The sequence below is a fragment of the Syngnathus typhle genome, linkage group LG13 (genome assembly GCF_033458585.1).
Source record: "Syngnathus typhle isolate RoL2023-S1 ecotype Sweden linkage group LG13, RoL_Styp_1.0, whole genome shotgun sequence".
In the NCBI taxonomy this organism is placed as follows: Eukaryota; Metazoa; Chordata; class Actinopteri; order Syngnathiformes; family Syngnathidae; genus Syngnathus; species Syngnathus typhle.
The window spans coordinates 11,600,583-11,620,289 of record NC_083750.1 but is presented as its reverse complement, the minus strand read 5'-3'; the positions used below and the strand labels follow the sequence as shown (position 1 = coordinate 11,620,289).

General features: G+C 44.6%; 4 protein-coding genes across 5 annotated transcripts in view; all 4 read left to right on the top strand.

The window, feature by feature from the left end:
- The first annotated feature begins 151 nt into the window (after nt 1–151).
- LOC133165839 (uncharacterized) lies at nt 152–4,221 on the top strand. Its single transcript, XM_061295733.1, has one exon. It carries the CDS (start codon nt 152–154, stop codon nt 4,055–4,057), a length of 3,906 nt encoding a protein of 1,301 aa, XP_061151717.1. The 3' UTR covers nt 4,058–4,221.
- Nucleotides 4,222–6,268: 2,047 nt separating this feature from the next.
- On the top strand, nt 6,269–10,428 carry LOC133166035 (vimentin A2-like). The gene is made up of 9 exons (XM_061296015.1): nt 6,269–6,870; nt 7,395–7,455; nt 8,684–8,779; nt 8,906–9,070; nt 9,306–9,431; nt 9,502–9,722; nt 9,832–9,875; nt 9,936–10,021; nt 10,086–10,428. The coding sequence occupies exons 1-9, from the start codon at nt 6,278–6,280 to the stop codon at nt 10,125–10,127; spliced, it is 1,434 nt and encodes a 477-aa protein (XP_061151999.1). The 5' UTR covers nt 6,269–6,277; the 3' UTR covers nt 10,128–10,428.
- A 2,259-nt stretch (nt 10,429–12,687) lies between these two features.
- On the top strand, nt 12,688–16,881 carry LOC133165980 (vimentin A2-like). Its single transcript, XM_061295917.1, has 9 exons — nt 12,688–13,277; nt 13,786–13,846; nt 15,122–15,217; nt 15,351–15,515; nt 15,751–15,876; nt 15,947–16,167; nt 16,288–16,331; nt 16,392–16,468; nt 16,533–16,881. Exons 1-9 carry the CDS (start codon nt 12,706–12,708, stop codon nt 16,572–16,574), a joined length of 1,404 nt encoding a protein of 467 aa, XP_061151901.1. The 5' UTR covers nt 12,688–12,705; the 3' UTR covers nt 16,575–16,881.
- A 554-nt stretch (nt 16,882–17,435) lies between these two features.
- Nucleotides 17,436–19,707, top strand: part of pde1cb (phosphodiesterase 1C, calmodulin-dependent b) — a 34,049-nt gene continuing 31,777 nt past the window's right edge. Inside the window, exon 1 of one of the 2 annotated variants that reach the window (XM_061296107.1) lies at nt 17,436–18,145. In XM_061296107.1, coding sequence (XP_061152091.1) covers nt 17,917–18,145 — 229 coding nt within the window. In that variant the 5' untranslated portion in view covers nt 17,436–17,916. The remainder of the gene's footprint in view (nt 18,146–19,707) is intronic. The other variant, XM_061296108.1, reaches the window with a different exon arrangement.

The following is a 19,707-nucleotide window of genomic DNA, read 5'->3' as shown; positions in this document are numbered from 1 at the left end:
GCATGGTTCCCCTCCAGTGCCACAAAGCCACCAGTCCACAGCCTCAGGGATTTGTTCATCCAGCACTGACATCGACTTCAGCTTGCAGCAGCCTACTGCTGACTCGCTCCAAAGACAGAAAGAGGAGATGTTGTCATTGTCATCGGAGCCAATGTCTCCAACGCTCCAGGTGACAAACAAACCGTCTTCAGTGTCAAAGAATGAAGGCAAAAAGATCGAGACGAAAAAGAGCTCCAAGTCAAGGTTCGTGGAGAGAAATCGTAAATCAGCAGATAACCACGGTGGCAATGCTAACGCTAGAAAAAAGAGCCTCGCTACCACAGAAAAAGAGAAACGTGGACTAAGCCCAAAGCGAGTTGAAAAATCGTACACAAATACCCGTGGAAGGGAATCGGAAACATTATTTCGAACCTCAACCAAGGACCAAAACATGAATAAAGCATCTGCTAGGTATAATGGCCACAATGTTGATACCCCATCTGTCAGGCCTCCTATGAAGAAGAACGTGTCAGATCTTTTAAAGCTCCAAAAGTTGTCAGGAAAAAAGACAAGCGGCAAGTCCATTCCCACGACTGACAACCGGCTGTTATCCTCACGTTTGGATCAACGGAACGTTTCAAAGATTTCTCTCAATCGGTCCCACTCTGAAATCCAACAGTATGTTGAGAACTGGTTGGAGGAGGTCATTTCAAATCCAGTGGTGTACATGGTAACCTCAGATGTTCCAGAACCGCCCCAAAAGGTTTTATTTCAGATTGGTGGTGATTCAGAAACGGAGGAAACGAAGGAAACCCAGACCCATGCAGATGAGCAGAAGACTCCTTCTGACACTTTGAGCGCGACGGGTTCTTGTCTCTCGGTCCCCCTCCGGTCCAAAGAACAGAAACCGACAGATGTTGAACCCGCCCACCAGCAGACTTGGCCAAGCAATGAATCTCAAATGGATATTTCAAGCCCCAAAGAAAAGCTGAAATCAGTCTCACAGGAACTTTGCTCGTTAATTCAATCAATGCGAATTACGTCTGACCAATCAAGGAGTCGACTTCATTTTTCATCTGAGGTGGCTTCAGTATTTGGCACCTCTTGCAGCGCCTTGCTTTCGTTTTTGTCGGTAATGGCTCTGAGAGACGGTCTAAGGGGTGAAAGCACTGATTCAGAAAAGGCCTCTGAAGCCATGCTCCTCTTGAAGTTCCTGCAGAACATTTCTGCCATTGAAGACCAGGACGAGCAACGGGCGAGTCTGATTGATTTGCACAGTGGAGTGTCTCCCAAGTTCATGAAAGATTGGATGGATTTCCAAACTTGTAAGGAAAAGCTGCAGACAGAATCACTCATTCCCAAATTTCAAGACACCCGAGATTCCGTTTGGGTCCAGGATGTTGATCAGCTAATAAAAGAGCTGCCCTACGACCTCAGGATGGAGATTTCCTCAGCGCTTCAGCAGCCTCCTGAAGAAGAGTGCACTGTTGTCGAGCCTAAGGGCGATTCCTCAGAATCAGCAGATGAGAAGGTTTTGCAAGACAGCGACTTAAAACAATGCTGTGATAATTCCTCCATTCATGTAAACACAAACGATAAGAACGATGGCTCATCATGGACTGGAGAGATGGAAGATCAACCTGATCAGGAAATAGGCCGTGACAGGAAAGAACCAATAGCAGGGGAGCACCAAGTTAATGAAGGAAATATAAAGGATACAGAAGATCACATGGAGGAATCAAAAGAGGCAATGGATGAAGGTGAGATGGAACGAAAAGGTAGTGAGGAGTATGTAGAGGAAGAGGCAGTATCTAAAGATGATGATGAAGATGACATTGAGGAAAAGAAGGAAGCAGAAGGGACAGAGGTCTTAGACGAGGACCACAATGAAAAGCTCAATGGAGACATACTTGGACCTATTATGGATGAGAAGAAACAGACAGAGAAGTTGGAAGAGGATGAGGATGATAGTCAAGAAACCTTTCCTGAGGAAAAAGACAGATTAGGATGTTCCTTAGAACCAAACCCATTGGTAGAAGGAACAACAAAAGAAGCAACAGAGGTCTTAAGTGAGGACCCGCACAATACGGCTCATGATAATATGGACACACCCGAACCTACTACAGATGAGGAAGAAGATGAAATACAACAGATGGAGGATGCAAGGGTAACAACTTCAGAAGAAGAATCTACAGACAAAGTGGAAAAGCCAAGTTGTACAACAAGGGAAGCAGAAAGTGAAGATGACTTGGGATGTTGGCAAGAACCAAACCCAGAGGTAGAAGGTCAAGCAAGTCTCCCTGACATTGATGATGAAGAAGAAGGAAACAAGGGGGAAAATGATGCTGTAGACATACCTGAATCTACTTCAGAAAACGTAGATCTACAGAAGCAGGAGGAGAATGAGGATACTCGAGAAACCAGTCCAGAGGAAACATTTATGGATCAAGTAGACGTGGCTGGCCAGACACCCGCTGAAGCACAGAGCGAAGACGACCTGGAGATAGAGGCGAGTCCCCATGACGAGGGAATTGAAGAAATTGAAGAAGATGAAAAGGACAATGATGAAATTGAAAGGATTGTTGAAAGTATCGTTACCAATCCAGAACCTACTCTAGAAAAGAAATCGGAAATTGAGCAGACAGTTGAGCCGGAGGAGATTGAAGAGGGCAATTTTCCCAAGGAAGAATCTGAAGAAGTGAAGTCAAGTGGGACACCAACTGAACAAGCGAGTGAAGATGACCTTAAATGCTTTCAAGAACCAAATCCAGAAGTCCAGGTTTCGGACGAGGAACAAGAACATTTACCAGAACAGACAGAGAAACTAGATGAAGACACGTGTCCTGAGGAAGAATCCGGAGAGGAAGTGGAGAAGACAAACCTTACAGCCAGTGAGACCTTTTGTACAAGCCCACAGATGGAAAAAGATCATTTCAACAAGGAACATGGCACTGAATCATCACTGGAGCATGAGCGCTTTGAGGAGAACACAGCTCTTGAAAATGAGGTAGAGATCTTTCCTCAGGGCCAAAGCAACAATCTCACCCACCCGGTGGAAATATCCCAAGACCTCCTGGACTTTGTTAACTCTGCCCTACAGTCCTCCTCACTCATATTTATGTACGACAATCACGGCAACATTAGAATCGAGCAGGATCGTACTCAAATCGGAAAAATGAAGAAAACACTCAACCCAACGAGCCAAAGACTTTCTAGCTATGGTTCCAGATGCCTCCAGAGCCCGATCACCTCAGATTTATCAGACTACAGACCCGAAAGTTTGGAAAGCGGTGGATATCAAAGCCAAGACTCTGTAGCCATCATTTCGGAGAGTAACGAAGATGAAGGCTCGATTAAAAGAGCTAATCTAGAGTTGACTACCTCCAAGATATCCACAAGTCATTCCGAAGGTGGCAATTCCTTTTCAGGTGACTCAAAAGGCTCAAAGGCAACTTTGTCTTGTCTCAGAAAGGAGGACAACGACCCAGCCCCGAAGACAGAACAGAATCCGGAACCCGGCAACGGGGTCTTGATTGACCAAGGTCGATGGTTGCTCAAGGAAAACCACCTGATCAGAAATTCACCACCTGTCTCTGAGGGCATGTACAGAGATTTGGACAGCACCTCCCAAGACACAAGGAACTCCAGCGAGGAGTCACAGAACCACCAAATAAACCAGACCACCCTCCTCGAAGCTATATCCTCCTCTGAACTGGAAGAACTTGCCAAGCCTCAACCCCCAAGATGCAACTACTTCACCATGCCACACGGAAGCGACTCAGACCCATTCCTGGACAACGATAGCGACCAAAGCCAGAGCAAAGAAACAAACCGGGCGAAAGGGAGCGGCTTCAGGGTGGCGCCGGTGGTTGACACCTCCAAAACGTGGGCCAGCAAGAATGGCAGCCTTTCATCTTTTGCATCGGTGGAGTTTAAAATAGCAGATAGAAAAGTGTATCCCGAGGGAGGGGAGTCCTCCACCGGGGTAGAAGCACGAGGAGGGAACTCAAGGCACCAATCACAAGACTCCACAGATGCAATGAGTTTGAGGTGCGGACAATATTGCCAAATTCTATAACTGGTCACACAAACTTATTTTTGAAAATGTAAGACTTTGATATTCATCTCAAGAATTGAAAATATTCTTTCTTGAACGATTTCATAACAAAACAAGAACCACTTTGTAAGTGAAGAAATGAAATGACCTCACATTATATGTTCTTTCAATTGACTGTCTGCCAATACAGGATATTTTATAGGCTGCTAATTTCATTGTACTGTACTGCCTTTTTCTCCACTGCACAATAGAGTGAAGAGTGGTTTATCAGAATTTTTTTAAAACAAACTGTGAAAGGAATCAATTATTTAAAAATAAAAATATTTTTTTATTTGTACCGACTGATATTTTTCAGTTTGTATTTATTTCTTATATTGGAATAAAAGATTATTATTATTATTATTATTATTATTATTATTATTATTATTATTATTATTATTATTATTATTATTATTATTATTATTATTATTATTATTATTATTATTATTATTATTATCCCGTACGACTCGCTGAAATTACTTCAGGAAAATGTAAAAACATGAAGTACATCTAAAAAAAAAAGTGCCTTCACGCTGAACTGAAAAGCACGTTGGGGATGTCAGCTGTTGTTGTCACCGGCTCAAGGTGGCCGATGCTCCCCGACGCTGTCCGACACATGCGATTGACATTTGACTCGAGCACCGATTGAGAGGGTTTGGTGCTAATGCTAATGCTAAGGTTGGGAAATGAGTCCACCCAGAGTGAGAGTGCGAAGCTCCGCCTCCGTCACCCACACACCCACAAAGAGAGTTGGGGTTCATTATAAAGTGACCATTTTGGATTCCTTCCAAGCTTTTAGTTTGTCACTATGGTGATTTAGTGAAAAGCCCTCATTCATCTATTGTTGTTATGACCCGAAAAGTAGAGCAAAGAAGCTCAAAATGAATACCGTTTTCATTCCAACATGGACGAAACTTCCTGTATGAAGATGAAAAAAAGGAATTCCGTGCCATAAAAGCGACACGGCTTTTGAATTGACATCCTTTTATATCCTCACATTTAGACTTCCTCTCATTTTAAAAGTGCTCAGGGCAAGCCCCTTCTTTCTATGTTTAAAACTATGTCGGGGGTGGTCGCTATGACGACCGTGCACAAGATTAGCCATCATGGGAGATGCAACAAAGAGCAGGCTTTTTGGAGGCCCTCAAGGATTGTGCTTTTTCAAGTCATATGGCAGAAGAGAAGTTTCATGAAGATTTGACATGAGGTAAGATCTGTGACAGGACAGAACGAGGCAGGACCAGATGGTATTGGACAGAAATCCAAATCCTGACACAAACGGAACAGATTGTCCATTGGGCGATGATTGAACAGTCCACAAAAACAAGCTCCTTGGCAGAGGTGAACCCGTGATCCATTCCCGCGCGGAATGAAAACTATTTGGCCCAAACAGTGACAACGGCAAACACCGGTGGGGGCCCGACAAACAATACTTAGCGCCGACTGTCTACATTCTGCTCGCTGACAAGTCAGCAATACACAATCCCTGCTTGGCTGCTTCATAAAGAGGCCTGGGAGCAGGATTTCTTTTTTTTTTACATCACCCCCCCCCCCCCCCCTCCCTCCTCGCTCACTCCCAGCCTCCAAGTGAGTTGATCATGTGAACGTTCATTGTCAAGGGCGCCACTGTTTACTCACATTGAGGCCTCTGGGTGCAAATGTTTGATTCTCTGTTGTTTATTTTTAACAACTTTTGCTACATCCACTCAAATAGGAGTAACAATTTTGTCTTTATATTTAAAAGATTAATGGTTCTTAATTGCTCACAATTTCCAATGATTGCAAAATGGTGACCCACTTTCATAGAAGACCAACAATGAACACGCTTTGCTAAAAAAAAAAAAAATGTGTCTGAAAATTCAAACTCGTAAACTGTAACTAATCAATGAGACTGTTTTCCAGCTTTGGTGCTGCTGTTTTGGCTAGCAACAGATTTGGAAATGGACTCAGGGGAGAAATTGGAAAGCATCTCAACCAGCAGCTGTCATTCACAATGATTCGAAGCTTTTCTTCCTTTGCACAAAAAAAAGCAAGTCTAGGTTATTGACTTAATAAATTGACCAAGGGTCGGGAGAAACACGCCTGGTCACGTTCTTGTTCATGTTGGACCTAAAACGTGATTGGACGCATCAACTGCCGCTCCATCCGCCTCGCTCATTTGCATAAAGAGCAGAGTATAAATGCGCACGCGCGAGTTGGGTGATGCTGTCAGGACTTGCACGCAGCTTCTACCCCGGGGACCGACCAGCAAGCATGTCTACTTTCAGAGCAGCACCTCCTCAGTCCTCCTACAGGAAGATGTTCGGCGGAGATAGAACCGTGAGAAGCAGCTACTCCAGCCGCCAGTATTCCGCTCCCATGCGCACCAACCGGGTGTTGTCTTATGGAGCAGCCGGGGGCGCCGGCGGCAGGGTCTTCGCCACCAAGACGCAGCGTCTGCGCAGCAGCAGCGCGGCCATGCCCCGGCTGGCGTCGGAGCAGCTGGACTTCTCGCTGTCCGACGCCATCAACAGCGAGTTCATCGCCAACCGCACCAGCGAGAAGGTCCAGATGCAGTCGCTCAACGACCGCTTCGCCAGCTACATCGAGAAGGTGCGCTTTCTGGAGCAGCAGAATAAGATCTTGCTCGCCGAGCTGGAGCAGCTCCGCGGCAAAGGCACGTCGCGAGTCGGCGATCTGTACGAGGACCAGATGAGGGAGCTGAGGCGCCAGGTGGACCAGCTGAGCAACGAGAAGGCTCGGGTGGAAGTGCATCGGGACAACTTGGCCGATGACATCGGGAGGCTCAGGGACAAGTAGGCTCACTTACACGGTCACTTCATTAGAGACACCTTATCATAGCCAGAACGCGAGATGTACTGAAACCTTTTTCACCTCAAAAATGTTCTTAGCATGTTCTTCTTGTGTTTTTTCCTCGTGCTAGTGATTTTCCTCCAAGTTCCAAAATGTTAAGTTTTAGACTAAAGACTAAATTATGCTTAGGTGTCAATGTGAGTGCCCTGGAATTATAAATAAATATTTAAATATAAATATTATAAATATAAATATTTGGATGAATAAATGCAAATTTGTGTACAATAAACACTGAACTATACATTAACGTAAGAGACTGGATTTAAAAAATATATATTAATGTATTATTTAGTGGTGTCAACATGACGCCCCAAAACTCTGTAGTCCGAGCAACTTGATCTTTTTTCCACATTTGTTTCCTCCTAAGCCCCAAAACCCATTTTAAGAAAACTTTGTGAGGTGTACCTAATGAAAGCGACTTGGACACGTTCCAGTTCCTTGCCTAATGTACCGTCTCTCATGCCAGGTTGCAGGATGAGATGTCCCTGAGGGAAGAGGCCGAGGCAAACATGCAGGGCTTCCGTCAGGTAAACGTAGAAACCGAACCATTGCACGACGGGTGATTTAAAAGTGAAACGGACTCGAGTCTATGGGTGTCTCCTTTCTCCCTGGCTAGACAGGAATGTGTCCCCTGTGGTGGCACAACAGCGGATTGTAGTCATGATCCCAAAAAGCCGGAGAGCAGGGTCCGCTAGGACAAGACACGGTTGGATGCTTGGTTGCTTGGCTGCGACTGTTATGTTCAATCAGGCCTGCAAGGAGAGACGCTCTTTTTAAGTCTGACTGGTCACGCTGAATGAGCCGGTCTGGGGCAACAACAGTGTGGGCCCAATGTGGTTATCAGAGCGAGAGGGCAAGCCACCGTGAGATCCGTCCGCCTGGCAATGGTAGTCATTACATGTAAGGGATTAATGTCAAGCCAACGACGCATCACGACAATGAGTCATGAAACTAGCAGCTGCGGTACAGGCACGTCTCTAGTGATAAGAGGGTGTGCACACTTATGCAACTATATCTTTTTTAACCTCCCTTTAAAAAAAAGTTTTTAGTTGAGTTGTTATGAAACTAATAGCTGCAAGACAGGCACATCTCCAGTGATAAGAGGGTGTGCACACTTATGCAACTATATTTTCTTTTGCTCTTCTTTAAAAAAAAAATTTCAGTTGAGTTGTACAGGTTGTAAGAAGAAGTTTGGAAATGATTTTGGTGTAGTTGATCCATATCAAACGCTGGCAAACATCTGCAGCGGCTGCTTGCGTGGGCAGCCCGTATACGATGTTGTATAAGAATGGCAGGAAGGAACTCGGTGTGGCATGCCAACGATGAGGCATTCGCCGTCTGCACGACGGCCCGCTCAGTCAGGCAGACAGTCACCCTCCCAGCCCCCGGCCCGTTTAGGATACCCGGGTTGAATAGTGCGCTTTGTTTGTGGTATTAGCGCCGGGCGGGCAAAGCTGCTCCATTTGCTGATACCTCATTTGACGACCTGCCAATGTTGGAAGGACAAAGCTTAGCAGTGTGGCGTCACCAAAACTCTGAAACAAACACTAATTTATAACGGACAATGTCATGTTTTTATTCTCAGGTGAGACACGCAGGGCTGCTAAATTAAGCGATCACAGGTTTGCCCGAATAAACAAACAAACAAGTGGGATTAAGGTCACCATAATTTTCGGGCATAGTAGGAGGCTGAAAAGCATCCAGTGTGGTATCCACAAGAGTTTACTAAGTTAGTTTGTGGGCGTCATGGTGCAGGATGTGGACAACGCTGCCCTTGCCAGACTGGACCTAGAGAGGAAGGTGGAATCCCTCCAGGAGGAAATCGACTTCCTCAAGAAGCTGCATGATGAGGTAAGCCTCTTTTTTCTGTGACTACTGAGGAAATGATGCTCATAAAGGGATCTATTGTGTATCTGCTGAGGGGTCAAATCAATACAAGATACTTTGAATGAGACATCTCTGGCTTTTTTGTGACAGGAAATAGTGGAGCTGCAGAACCAGATCCACATGCAGCAGCATGTGCAGGTGGACATGGACGTGGCCAAGCCGGACTTGACGGCCGCTCTGAGGGACGTCCGCCTGCAGTATGAGAACCTGGCTTCCAAAAACATCCAGGAGTCTGAGGAGTGGTACAAATCCAAGGTTTGGATTGAGCTGGAATATTCTTATGCCCAAAAATCAGCCTCCTCCATATTTTGTTTGAACTTTTTTGACATTTAAACATTTCTGATTTAATGTTATGCTTCTGGTGGTATCAATAATGGACAGAAATGATAGTTTACTGCCCCCTGTAGGAGAAAGAGAGTACTGCAGTTTGAACGACTCACTCTCACAAAGACCAAAGGCAAGTTTGTTTTAAGAAATTTTATGATTTTAGTTTGCTGACCTCACTGAAGCGGCCGTTCGCAACAATGAAGCTCTGAGGCTGGCCAAGCAGGAGGCCAACGACTACAGACGCCAGGTTCAGGCTGTCACCTGTGAGGCTGATGCTCTCAAGGGGACCGTGAGTAGCCTTCGATTGCTTACCGTCAGGCTTACGACGATGGCTGCAACGCTTGCCGGTTCCTCCCCAGAACGAGTCGCTGGAGCGGCAGATGCGAGAGATAGAAGACAATTTCTCAGCCGAGACGGCGGGCTATCAAGAGACGGTGGCTCGCCTGGAGGATGATATTCATAACATGAAGGATGAGATGGCTCGCCACCTGCGGGAGTACCAGGACCTCCTCAACGTCAAGATGGCCCTGGACATCGAGATCGCCACCTACAGGAAGCTGCTGGAAGGAGAGGAAAGCAGGTAACCATTGTGTGGGTTTTTTTTCTTCCCATTTTTATATCTGATGTTATTGTATATTTGTGTATTTTTGGCCAACAATTGAGTATTTTCTCATTTTCCTATTTTCCAGAATCTCCACCCCAATGCCGAACCTCTCCTCTCTCAACCTGAGAGGTAAGTTGACACATTTTTACACCACTAACACGACTTTGATTGATATTGCCATTTTCACAGAAACCATGATTGACTACAAACCTCAAGTGGAAACCTCAACCACCAAGAAGGTTTTCATCAAGACCATCGAGACCAGAGACGGTCAGGTACGAGACCCGTAATGCTTTTTAAAGGAAGCTTCACATTGATTCTGATGCGTCCTCCATGAAGGTGATCAACGAGTCCACCCAGAACCACGATGACATGGAGTAATAAGACCCTGGCTGAAAACAAAACGCACAAACAAATATGAAGATGTTCACTGGCTCTGCACTCATAGCTCTTAAAAGTGCCTTTTATATGTCATGATTTGGTAAGCTTAGTTTGAAACGATGTTTTTAGCCATTTCTGTTCTTTTTCTCGTCTCGGACACAATAAATTGCTACTGTCCACACATAATCACACAAAAGATCTCAGTTGTAGTCAACCTTTCGCTAGATTCAGTATGCACACGACCAAATGCTAAACACGCCACCGTTGCCTCGTATTCAGCAATAAACTAATGAGACCGTCAGTGACGTGTGATCATTCTGTGGTGCACTTTCATTCTCAAATGCTAATAATAAATGAACTAGTCATTAAACGCTGACACGTGATCCGAGGCAAGTGTTCCTAATGGACTCCTACCTCATTAACACCTGTATTTTCCCCACAGTCATGTCATGTTAAATAACTTCATGACAAGAGGCGTGAAATCCCGCTGGAAAGTGAGAAATATGATTACTGCGCTTCTATCCTTTTTTGGCTGCACCTAAAAGCAGCAAAAGATTAAAAGAAGAATGCCCTTTTTTCGTGACGCCGCGAGCTTGTACCACAAAAAACACTGGTATTATCTTTGCCCATTGAAATGAGTGGAAATGCCCAATAAATAAATAAATAAATAAATAAATAGTAAAAGAAAACACTGATGAACATTCAATATGGATATAATTTAATGGGAAAACCCAATTGACATGCTAACGTTTACCATCGGTAGTCACGAGATTTGCACCCTTTTTGGAGCTACAATATGTTTTTTAAACTATAATTTATATGATGCGTTTTTGTTGTAATTAGTCATCAAAATATTTTACTACTATTATCCACTGTGTACGCCACGTGACTACGAATGTTCCAATTTAAGACGAACCAAATCTCGCGATATCAACCGAAAACAACACTTGGGTTAATCCAGTGCTTCTCAATTATTTTCTGTTACGCCCCCCCCCCCCCTAGCAAGAAGAAAACTATTCGCGCCCCCCCTCCCCACCGTGACTATCCTAACTTGTCTTGTAAGTCGTAAAATGTTGCACTGTCGCAAACGTGACAGAAGTAACAATGAGAGCGCCACTGCCCCCTGCTGTAGTAAACGCGCAATTACACTTTATTCTAGTACTGCCAAAAAAAAAGCCTGTTCCCCAAGGTCACACGCGCCCCCCCAGGAATAGCACCGCGCCCCCCAAGGGGGGCGCGCCCCACTATTTGAGAAGCACTGGGTTAATCGATAAACGTCACTTATCCCCCCCCCCACCATCAGGAGATTGTTCTATATTTTTTATTTTAAAAAATATGTATATGTATCGATTGTAGAGCACTGTATCGTGAATGAATCACAGCAGGGTTTAAGATATCGGCAAATATTGTATCGTAGTTGTTTGTATCGATATGATATCGTGACAAAACCCGCGATTTACACCCCTAGTACATATATATATTTTTTAAATAAAAAATATAGAACAATATCCTGATTTATAACAATTCATACGCAAAATCAACAAGGTACTTCAAACTCTTTATTTAGGAAATTACAAGAGTATTGTAGTATACAAAGTGCTTATTTTAACACTGAACTTTGATGTCGTGTTTTGTCTTTAATCGGGATTTGTGGTCCCTGAATATTTGATCACCGCATGGCAGGGTTTACAAACTGCACGTGTTTTGTCCGTTGACTCGTCGAGTCATCTTTTCTTTGGAATCCAAAGTGCTTCCAAAGAATCACTTGAAGCCTAAAAGGGAGCCAATTTCCTCGTCTTTTTGGACACTAGCCATAGCACCAGCCCAGGAGCCGCGTACTACAAACTACTACAAAACATTCTAAAGTTTTTTTTTTTTTATTGTATACACAGCAATACAGAGGATACTCAAAAATACGTACACATTTAGTCAGGAATAGTTAAGGTTCGGAATTTTTGGGGTGTAGTATAAAAGGAATAGCAGTGAACGGTAAATGGTCTTTCACTATATACGCACTTTTCCGGTTGGACTGGTCCATTGAGCCATCTTTTCTTTGGAATCCAAAGTGCTTCCAAAGAATGACTTGAAGCCTAAAGGGGAGCCAATTTCCTCGTCTTTTTGGACACTAGCCATAGCACCAGCCCAGGAGCCGCGTACTAGTTGATTGATCGATATAAGGCTCCACGATTTATTGGCATCGATGCTAAACGTAAACATCGATTTATATCGCCGTGTTTGACCGCGGACATTAGACGTGACTTTATTTTGAAATCCAGTTCATTGTTGCTTGCTTCCTCATTCCGGGAGCAGTGAGCGGCGTGTTGTGTTGTGAGCAGAGCAGGCACGTGAAAGGGGAGTCGACAACTAGTACGCGGCACCTGGGCTGGTGCTATGGCTAGTGTCCAAAAAGATGAGGAAATCTCCTCCCCTTTAGGCTTCAAGTCATTCTTTGGAACCACTTTGGATTCCAAAGAAAAGATGGCTCAATGGACCAGTCCAACCGGAAAAGTGCGTATATAGTCCGCCTCGCTCATTTGCATAAAGAGCAGAGTATAAATGCGCACGCGCGAGTTGGGTGATGCTGTCAGGACTTGCACGCAGCTTATACCCCGGGGACCGACCAGCAAGCATGTCTACTTTCAGAGCAGCACCTCCTCAGCCCTTCTACAGGGAGATGTTCGGCGGAGATAGAACCGTGAGAAGCAGCTACTCCATCTGTCAGTATCCCGCTCCCACGCGCGCGTCTTATGGAGCAGCCGGGGGCGCCGGCGGCATGGTCTTCGCCACCAATATGGGGTGGCGTCGGCGCAGCAGCAGCGCGGCCTGGCCGTGTGGGATGGACGAGCCGGACATCTCGGTGTCCGACGGCATCAACATCGCCAACCGCACCAGCGAGAAGGTCCAGATGCAGTTGCTCAACGACCGCTTCGCCAGCTACATCGAGAAGGTGCGCATTCTGGAGCAGCAGAATACGAACTATCTCGCCGAGCTGGAGCAGCTCCGCGGCAAAGGCACGTCGCGAGTAGGTGATCTGTACGAGGACCAGATGAGGGAGCTGAGGCGCCAGGTGGACCAGCTGAGCAACGAGAATGCTCGGGTGGAAGTGCATCGGGACAACTTGCTCGATGACAACGGGAGGCTCAGGGACAAGTAGGCTCACTTACACGGTCACTTCATTAGAGACACCTTATCATAGCCAGAACGCGAGATGTACTGAAACTTTTTACACCTCAAAAATGTTCTTGGCATGTTCTTCTTGTGCTTTTTCCTCGTGCTAGTGATTTTCCTCCAAGTTCCAAAATGTTAAGTTTTAGACTAAAGACTAAATTATGCTTAGGTGTCAATGTGAGTGCCCTGGAATTGTACACAAATAAATATTTGGATGAATAAATGCAAATTTGTGTACAATAAACACTGAACTGTACATTAACGTAAGATACTGGATTTAAAAAACATATATTAATGTATTATTTAGTGGTGTCAACATGACGCCCCAAAACTCTGTAGTCCGAGCAACTTGATATTTTTTCCACATTTGTTTCCTCCTAAACCCCAAAACCCATTTCAAGAAAACTTTGTGAGATTTTGCAGGTGTACCTAATGAAAGCGACTTGGACACGTTCCAGTTCCTTGCCTAATGTACCGTTTCTCATGCCAGGTTGCAGTATGAGATATCCCAGAGGGAAGAGGCCGAGGCAAACTCGCAGGACCTCCGTAAGGTAAACGTAGAAACCGAACCATTGCACGACGGGTGATTTAAAAGTGATGCGGACCTATTAAACGGACTCGAGTCTATGCGTGTCTCCTTTCTCCCTGGCTAGACAGGAATGTGCCCCCTGTGGTGGCACAACAGCGGATTGTAGCCATGATCCCAAAAAGCCGGAGAGCAGGGTTCGCTAGGACAAGACACGGTTGGATGCTTGGTTGCGACTGTTATGTTCAATCAGGCCTGCAAGGAGAGACGCTCTTTTTAAGTCTGACTGGTCACGCTGAATGAGCCAGTCTGGGGCAACAACAGTGTGGGCCCAATGTGGTTATCAGAGTGAGAAGGCAAGCCACCGTGATATCCGTCATTACATGTAAGGGATTAATGTCAAGCCAACGACGCATCACGACAATGAGTCATGAAACTAGCAGCTGCGGTACATGCACGTTTCTAGTGATAAGAGGGTGTGCACACTTATGCAACTATATCTTTTTTAACCTCCCTTTAAAAAAAAAGTTTTTAGTTGAGTTGTTATGAAACTAATAGCTGCAAGACAGGCACATCTCAAGTGATAAGAGGGTGTGCACACTTATGCAACTATATTTTCTTTTACTCTTCTTTAAAATATTTTTTTTCAGTTGAGTTGTACAGGTTGTAAGAAGAAGTTTGGAAATGATTTTGGTGTAGTTGATCCATATCAAACGCTGGCAAACATCTGCAGCGGCTGCTTGCGTGGGCAGCCCGTATACGATGTTGTATAAGAATGGCAGGAAGGAACTCGGTGTGGCATGCCAACAATGAGGCATTCGCCGTCGGCACGATGGCCCGCTCAGTCAGGCAGACAGTCACCCTCCCAGCCCCCGGCCCGTTTAGGATACCCGGGCTGAATAGTGCGCTTTGTTTGTGGTATTAGCGCCGGGCGGGCAAAGCTGCTCCATTTGCTGATACCTCATTTGACGACCTGCCAATGTTGGAAGGACAAAGCTTAGCAGTGTGGCGTCACCAAAACTCTGAAACAAACACTAATTTATAATGGACAATGTCATGTTCTTATTCTCAGGTGAGACACGCAGGGCTGCTAAATTAAGCGATCACAGGTTTGCCCGAATAAACAAACAAACAAGTGGGATTAAGGTCACCACAATTTTCGGGCATAGTAGCGTAGAGGACGCTGAAAAGCATCCACAAGAGTTTTTTTTTTCACTAGTGTCAGCAAAAATGCAATTTATAATTCACGTCACCTTCAGAAGTCCGCTTACTAAGTTAGTTTGTGGGCGTCATGGTGCAGGAGGCGGACGAGGCTGCCCTTGCCAAAAAGTACCTAGAGAGGAAGGTGGAATCCCTCCAGGAGTACATCAACTCCCGCAAGAAGCTGCATGATGAGGTAAGCCTCTTTTTTCTGTGACTACTGAGGAAATGATGCTCATACACTATAAAGAGATCGATTGTGTATCTGCTGAGGGGACAAATCAATACAAGATACTTTGAATGAGACATCTCTGGCTTTTTTGTGACAGCAAATAGTGGAGCTGCAGAAGGTGATCCGCATGCCGAAGTATGGGGAGTCGCAAACGGACTCGGTCAAGGCAGAGCTGACGGCCGCTCTGAGGGACATCCGCCTGCAGTATGAGAACCTGGCTTCCAAAAACATCCACGAGTATGAGGAGTGGTACAAATCCGAGGTTTGGATTGAGCTGGAATATTTTGATGCCCAAAAATCAGCCTCCTCCATATTTTGTCTGAACTTTTTTGACATTTAAACATTTCTGATTTAATGTTATGCTTCTGCTGGTATCAATAATGGACAGAAATAATAGTTTACTGTCCCCTGTAGGAGAAAGAGAGTACTGCAGTTTAAACGACTCACTCTCACAAAGACCAAACGCAAGTTTGTTTCAAGAAATTTCATGATTTTAGTTTGCTGACCTCACTGAAGCGGCCGTTCGCAACAATGAAGCTCTGAGGCTGGCCAAGCAGGAGGCCAACGACTACAGATGCGAGGTTCAGGCTGTCACCTGTGAGGCTGAGGCTCTCAAGGGGATCGTGAGTAGCCTTTGATTGCTTACCGTCAAGCTTACAACGGAGGCTGCAACGCTTGCCGGTTCCTCCCCAGAAAGAGTTGCTGGAGCGGCAGAAGCAAGAGATAGAGGACAATTTCTCAGCCGAGAGGGCGGGCTATCAAGAGACGGTGGCTCGCCTGGAGATTGAGATTCATAACTTGAAGCATGACATGGCTCGCCGCCTGCGGGAGTACCAGGACCTCCTCAGCGTCAAGATTGCCCTGGACACCGAGATCGCCACCTACAGGAAGCTGCTGGAAGTAGAGGAAAGCAGGTAACCATTCACCCCATTGTGTGTGTTTTTTTTTTCTTCCCATTTTTATATCTGATGTTATTGAATATTTGTGTATTTTTGGCCAATAATTGAGTATTTTCTCATTTTCCTCATTTCCAGAATCTCCATCCCAATGCCGAACTCCCCTTGTCTCATCCTGAGTGGTAAGTAGACACATTTTTACACCACTAATACAACTTTGATTGATATTGCAATTTTCACAGGAACCACGATTGACTACAAACCTCAAGTGGAAACCTCAACCACCAAGACGGTTTCCTTCGAGACCAGAGACAGTCAGGTATGAGACCCGTAATGCTTTTTAAAGGAAGCTTCACATTGATTCTGATGCGTCCTCCATGAAGGTGATCATCGGGTCGACCCAGAACCACGATGACATGGAGTAATAAGACCCTGGCTGAAAACAAAACGCACAAACAAATATGAAGATGTTCACTGGCTCTGCACTCATAGCTCTTAAAAGTGCCTTTTATATGTCATGATTTGGTAAGCTAGTTAGTTTGAAACAATGTTTTTAGCTTCCATTTCTGTTCTTTTTCTCGTCTCGGACACAATAAATTGCTACTGTCCACACATAATCACACAAAAGATCTCAGTTGTAGTCAACCTTTCGCTAGATTCACTATGCACACAACCAAATGCTAAACACGCCACCGTTGCCTCGTATTCAGCAATAAACTAATGAGACCGTCAGTGACGTGTGATCCTTCTGTGGTGCACTTTCATTCTCAAATGCTAATAATAAATGAACTAGTCATTAAACGCTGACACGTGATCCGAGGCAAGTGTTCCTAATGGACTCCTACCTCATTAACACCTGTATTTTCCCCACAGTCATGTCATGTTAAGTAACTTCATGACAAGAGGCGTGAAATCCCGCTGGAAAGTGAGAAATATGATTACTGCGCTTCTATCCTTTTTTGGCTGCATCTAGAAGCAGCAAAAGATTAAAAGAAGAATGCACTTTTTTTTGTGACGCCGCGAGCTTGTACCACAAAAAACACTGGTATTATCTTTGAAATGAGTGGAAATGCCCAATAAATAAATAAATAAATAAATAAATAAATAAATAGTAAAAGAAAACACTGATGAACATTCAATATGGATATAATTTAATGGGAAAACCCAATTGACATGCTAACGTTTACCATCGGTAGTCACGAGATTTGCACCCTTTTTGGAGCTACAATATGTTTTTTAAACTATAATTTATATGATGCGTTTTTGTTGTAATTAGTAATCAAAATATTTTACTATTATTATCCACTGTGTACGCCACGTGACTACGAATGTTCCAATTTAAGATGAACCAAATCTCGCGATATCAACCGAAAACAACACTTGGGTTAATCGATAAACGTCACTTATCCCCCCCCCACCTGTGCGCAAATTAGGTCGTGTTTCATATTTATGTAAATAATAACGCTTAGCGCTCGATGAAAATGGTTCGCTTCCGGAACGGGTTTCCCTCTCGAGAGCGGGGTTCGTTGACGGGGCAACTTTCTCCTCGAGTGACGCGTCTGAGGCGGAAAGGCACACCGAGGGAGACGCCGCTGACATGACCCGACTGAACTCTGTTGTGTGCCTTGATTGAAATCACGCTTTGTCTCCATAAGAGGCTAAATTTCACGATTTGGCGAGTTGGACTCAAATCTCAGGTGAGAACCTGGACCCCGAGTATTTGAGCTAAAAAGTGGGCATCCCTCGCTCACCTCCGCCCTCCTCACGATGGGCTCTGTGACTTCCGCGCTGACGAGGACACGCCACGCGCTGGTCAAAGTGGGCACGGAACCGGAGAGTCACGACCCGGAGAGGAGCCACTCGTCGGCTCGGAAGAGGAGTCACAAGCCGCCCAGCCAAGTCGCTCGACAGACTTCCCGGCAGGTGCTCGTCTTGAACCGGGAGGACTCCAACGGAGCCAAGAAGGCAACCGAATTTCCACCGAACAAACTGTGCGGTGAGTACTTGGACCGAAGCTAACCTGTTGCCTTCAAAAGTTTGCCTCGTCGTTCTTGAACAAACTTTCTTCAAGTACAAACCATACATCATTAATTATCGCCCTATTATTTATATAAGCTATAATTAAGTGACCCGTAATTAATTAATTAACCGACTATTTCATTAAATGTGACATTTAGAAGTCAAACTGTTTTATTTTGAATAAATTAATTGGCTAAGTAATATAATGAATTAAAAATGTTAATAGTCCAGTGGTGCCTTGAGATATGCGTTGAATTTGTTCTGCGACCACGCTTATGAGGATGATTTTTCAAATCATAAAAGATTTTTATAAATCTGTGACCGAACCCCACACTTTTAGGAATTTAGAAAATGAGGAATTCGACACTTTTAGTTCTAATGTGTGTGGTGCGCTCGGAGAGTTCGGCACACATTAAGATTCTGTTCTTCCATTGCTTTTGAAATCTCATGTGATGTTACCCAAGTAGCTTGCTCGATGCACGGGCCCAATGGCTGTTTTTATTTTTTATTTTTAATGTCATCATTGTCTTTTTGTCTGGAGAGACAACATAAGTGATTTAAAAGGGTTGACATTTTCTCTCTCTTCAGAGGTAGAAAAAAATGCTCAAGTAGGAAGCAGCACTTGTGTTTTTGTTGTATACTCATCAGCTGAAGGTCATGCAAGAGGTTCATCTTCGAGTTAAAGCATCACAATTACAGTGCCAAAACTGGTATCATGGAAACAGAAAAAGGTGCCTCAGAGGAGACAAGCCCAAGGGCGCAGCTCTTTTGCACTCCGACTGTCACTTGGCAAATACAATAACAACCAAAAAAAATAGAATTTTCGAATTTTGCAAGGGCATCCAGTTCCTACCGAATACAGTCTGTTGTGTTATTTCCTGCGGCTGGCTGGCTGGTTGCGTGCTTGCATCTGTAGATAAGAGCAAGTGGTTACATCAGAGGGAGGGTTTTGCATATTCTCCTTGAAAGTAGCTATTCACCCAATGAACACCACACGGCTTTGAAGGCCAACCTTTCAGCATATCTCCACTAGTGCTCACTACAGGTGTCCTTGAGACGGGAATAAAAAGGACCACCGCCACTCGTATGCTTGTAAAGTTAAGTTGTGTTAACTTTAATAGCCTCAAAAAAAACAAAACGGTAAGTTGAAATTTAGTTTGGGAAGATCTTGCATTGTTATGGCGGCGCTGAACTCACCGCACCTAATAATCGAAGCGCAAATCGTAAACAGTTAATCAAACTATAGGCAGTTGAAGTTTACTGTCCACGTAAACATAAAACAAAGAGAAATAACACGTTTTTGCATTTAAAACAGCCAAAGGTTGCTAATTAGCATTTAGTTTCACCATTTAAGTCACGGCCTAAAACCAAATCACATGTCCATGCCAATATAATTAATGACATTCAAATATCCCTTTTTCGATGTGTAGAATCAATAATTAGTGCTGTACTGATGAGCCAAGAGAGGCGTTGAGGTGTTTGAATCCCACTATTGGAAGGACACACCCAACTGCAAGATGATTGGCTGCTGCATTCTAC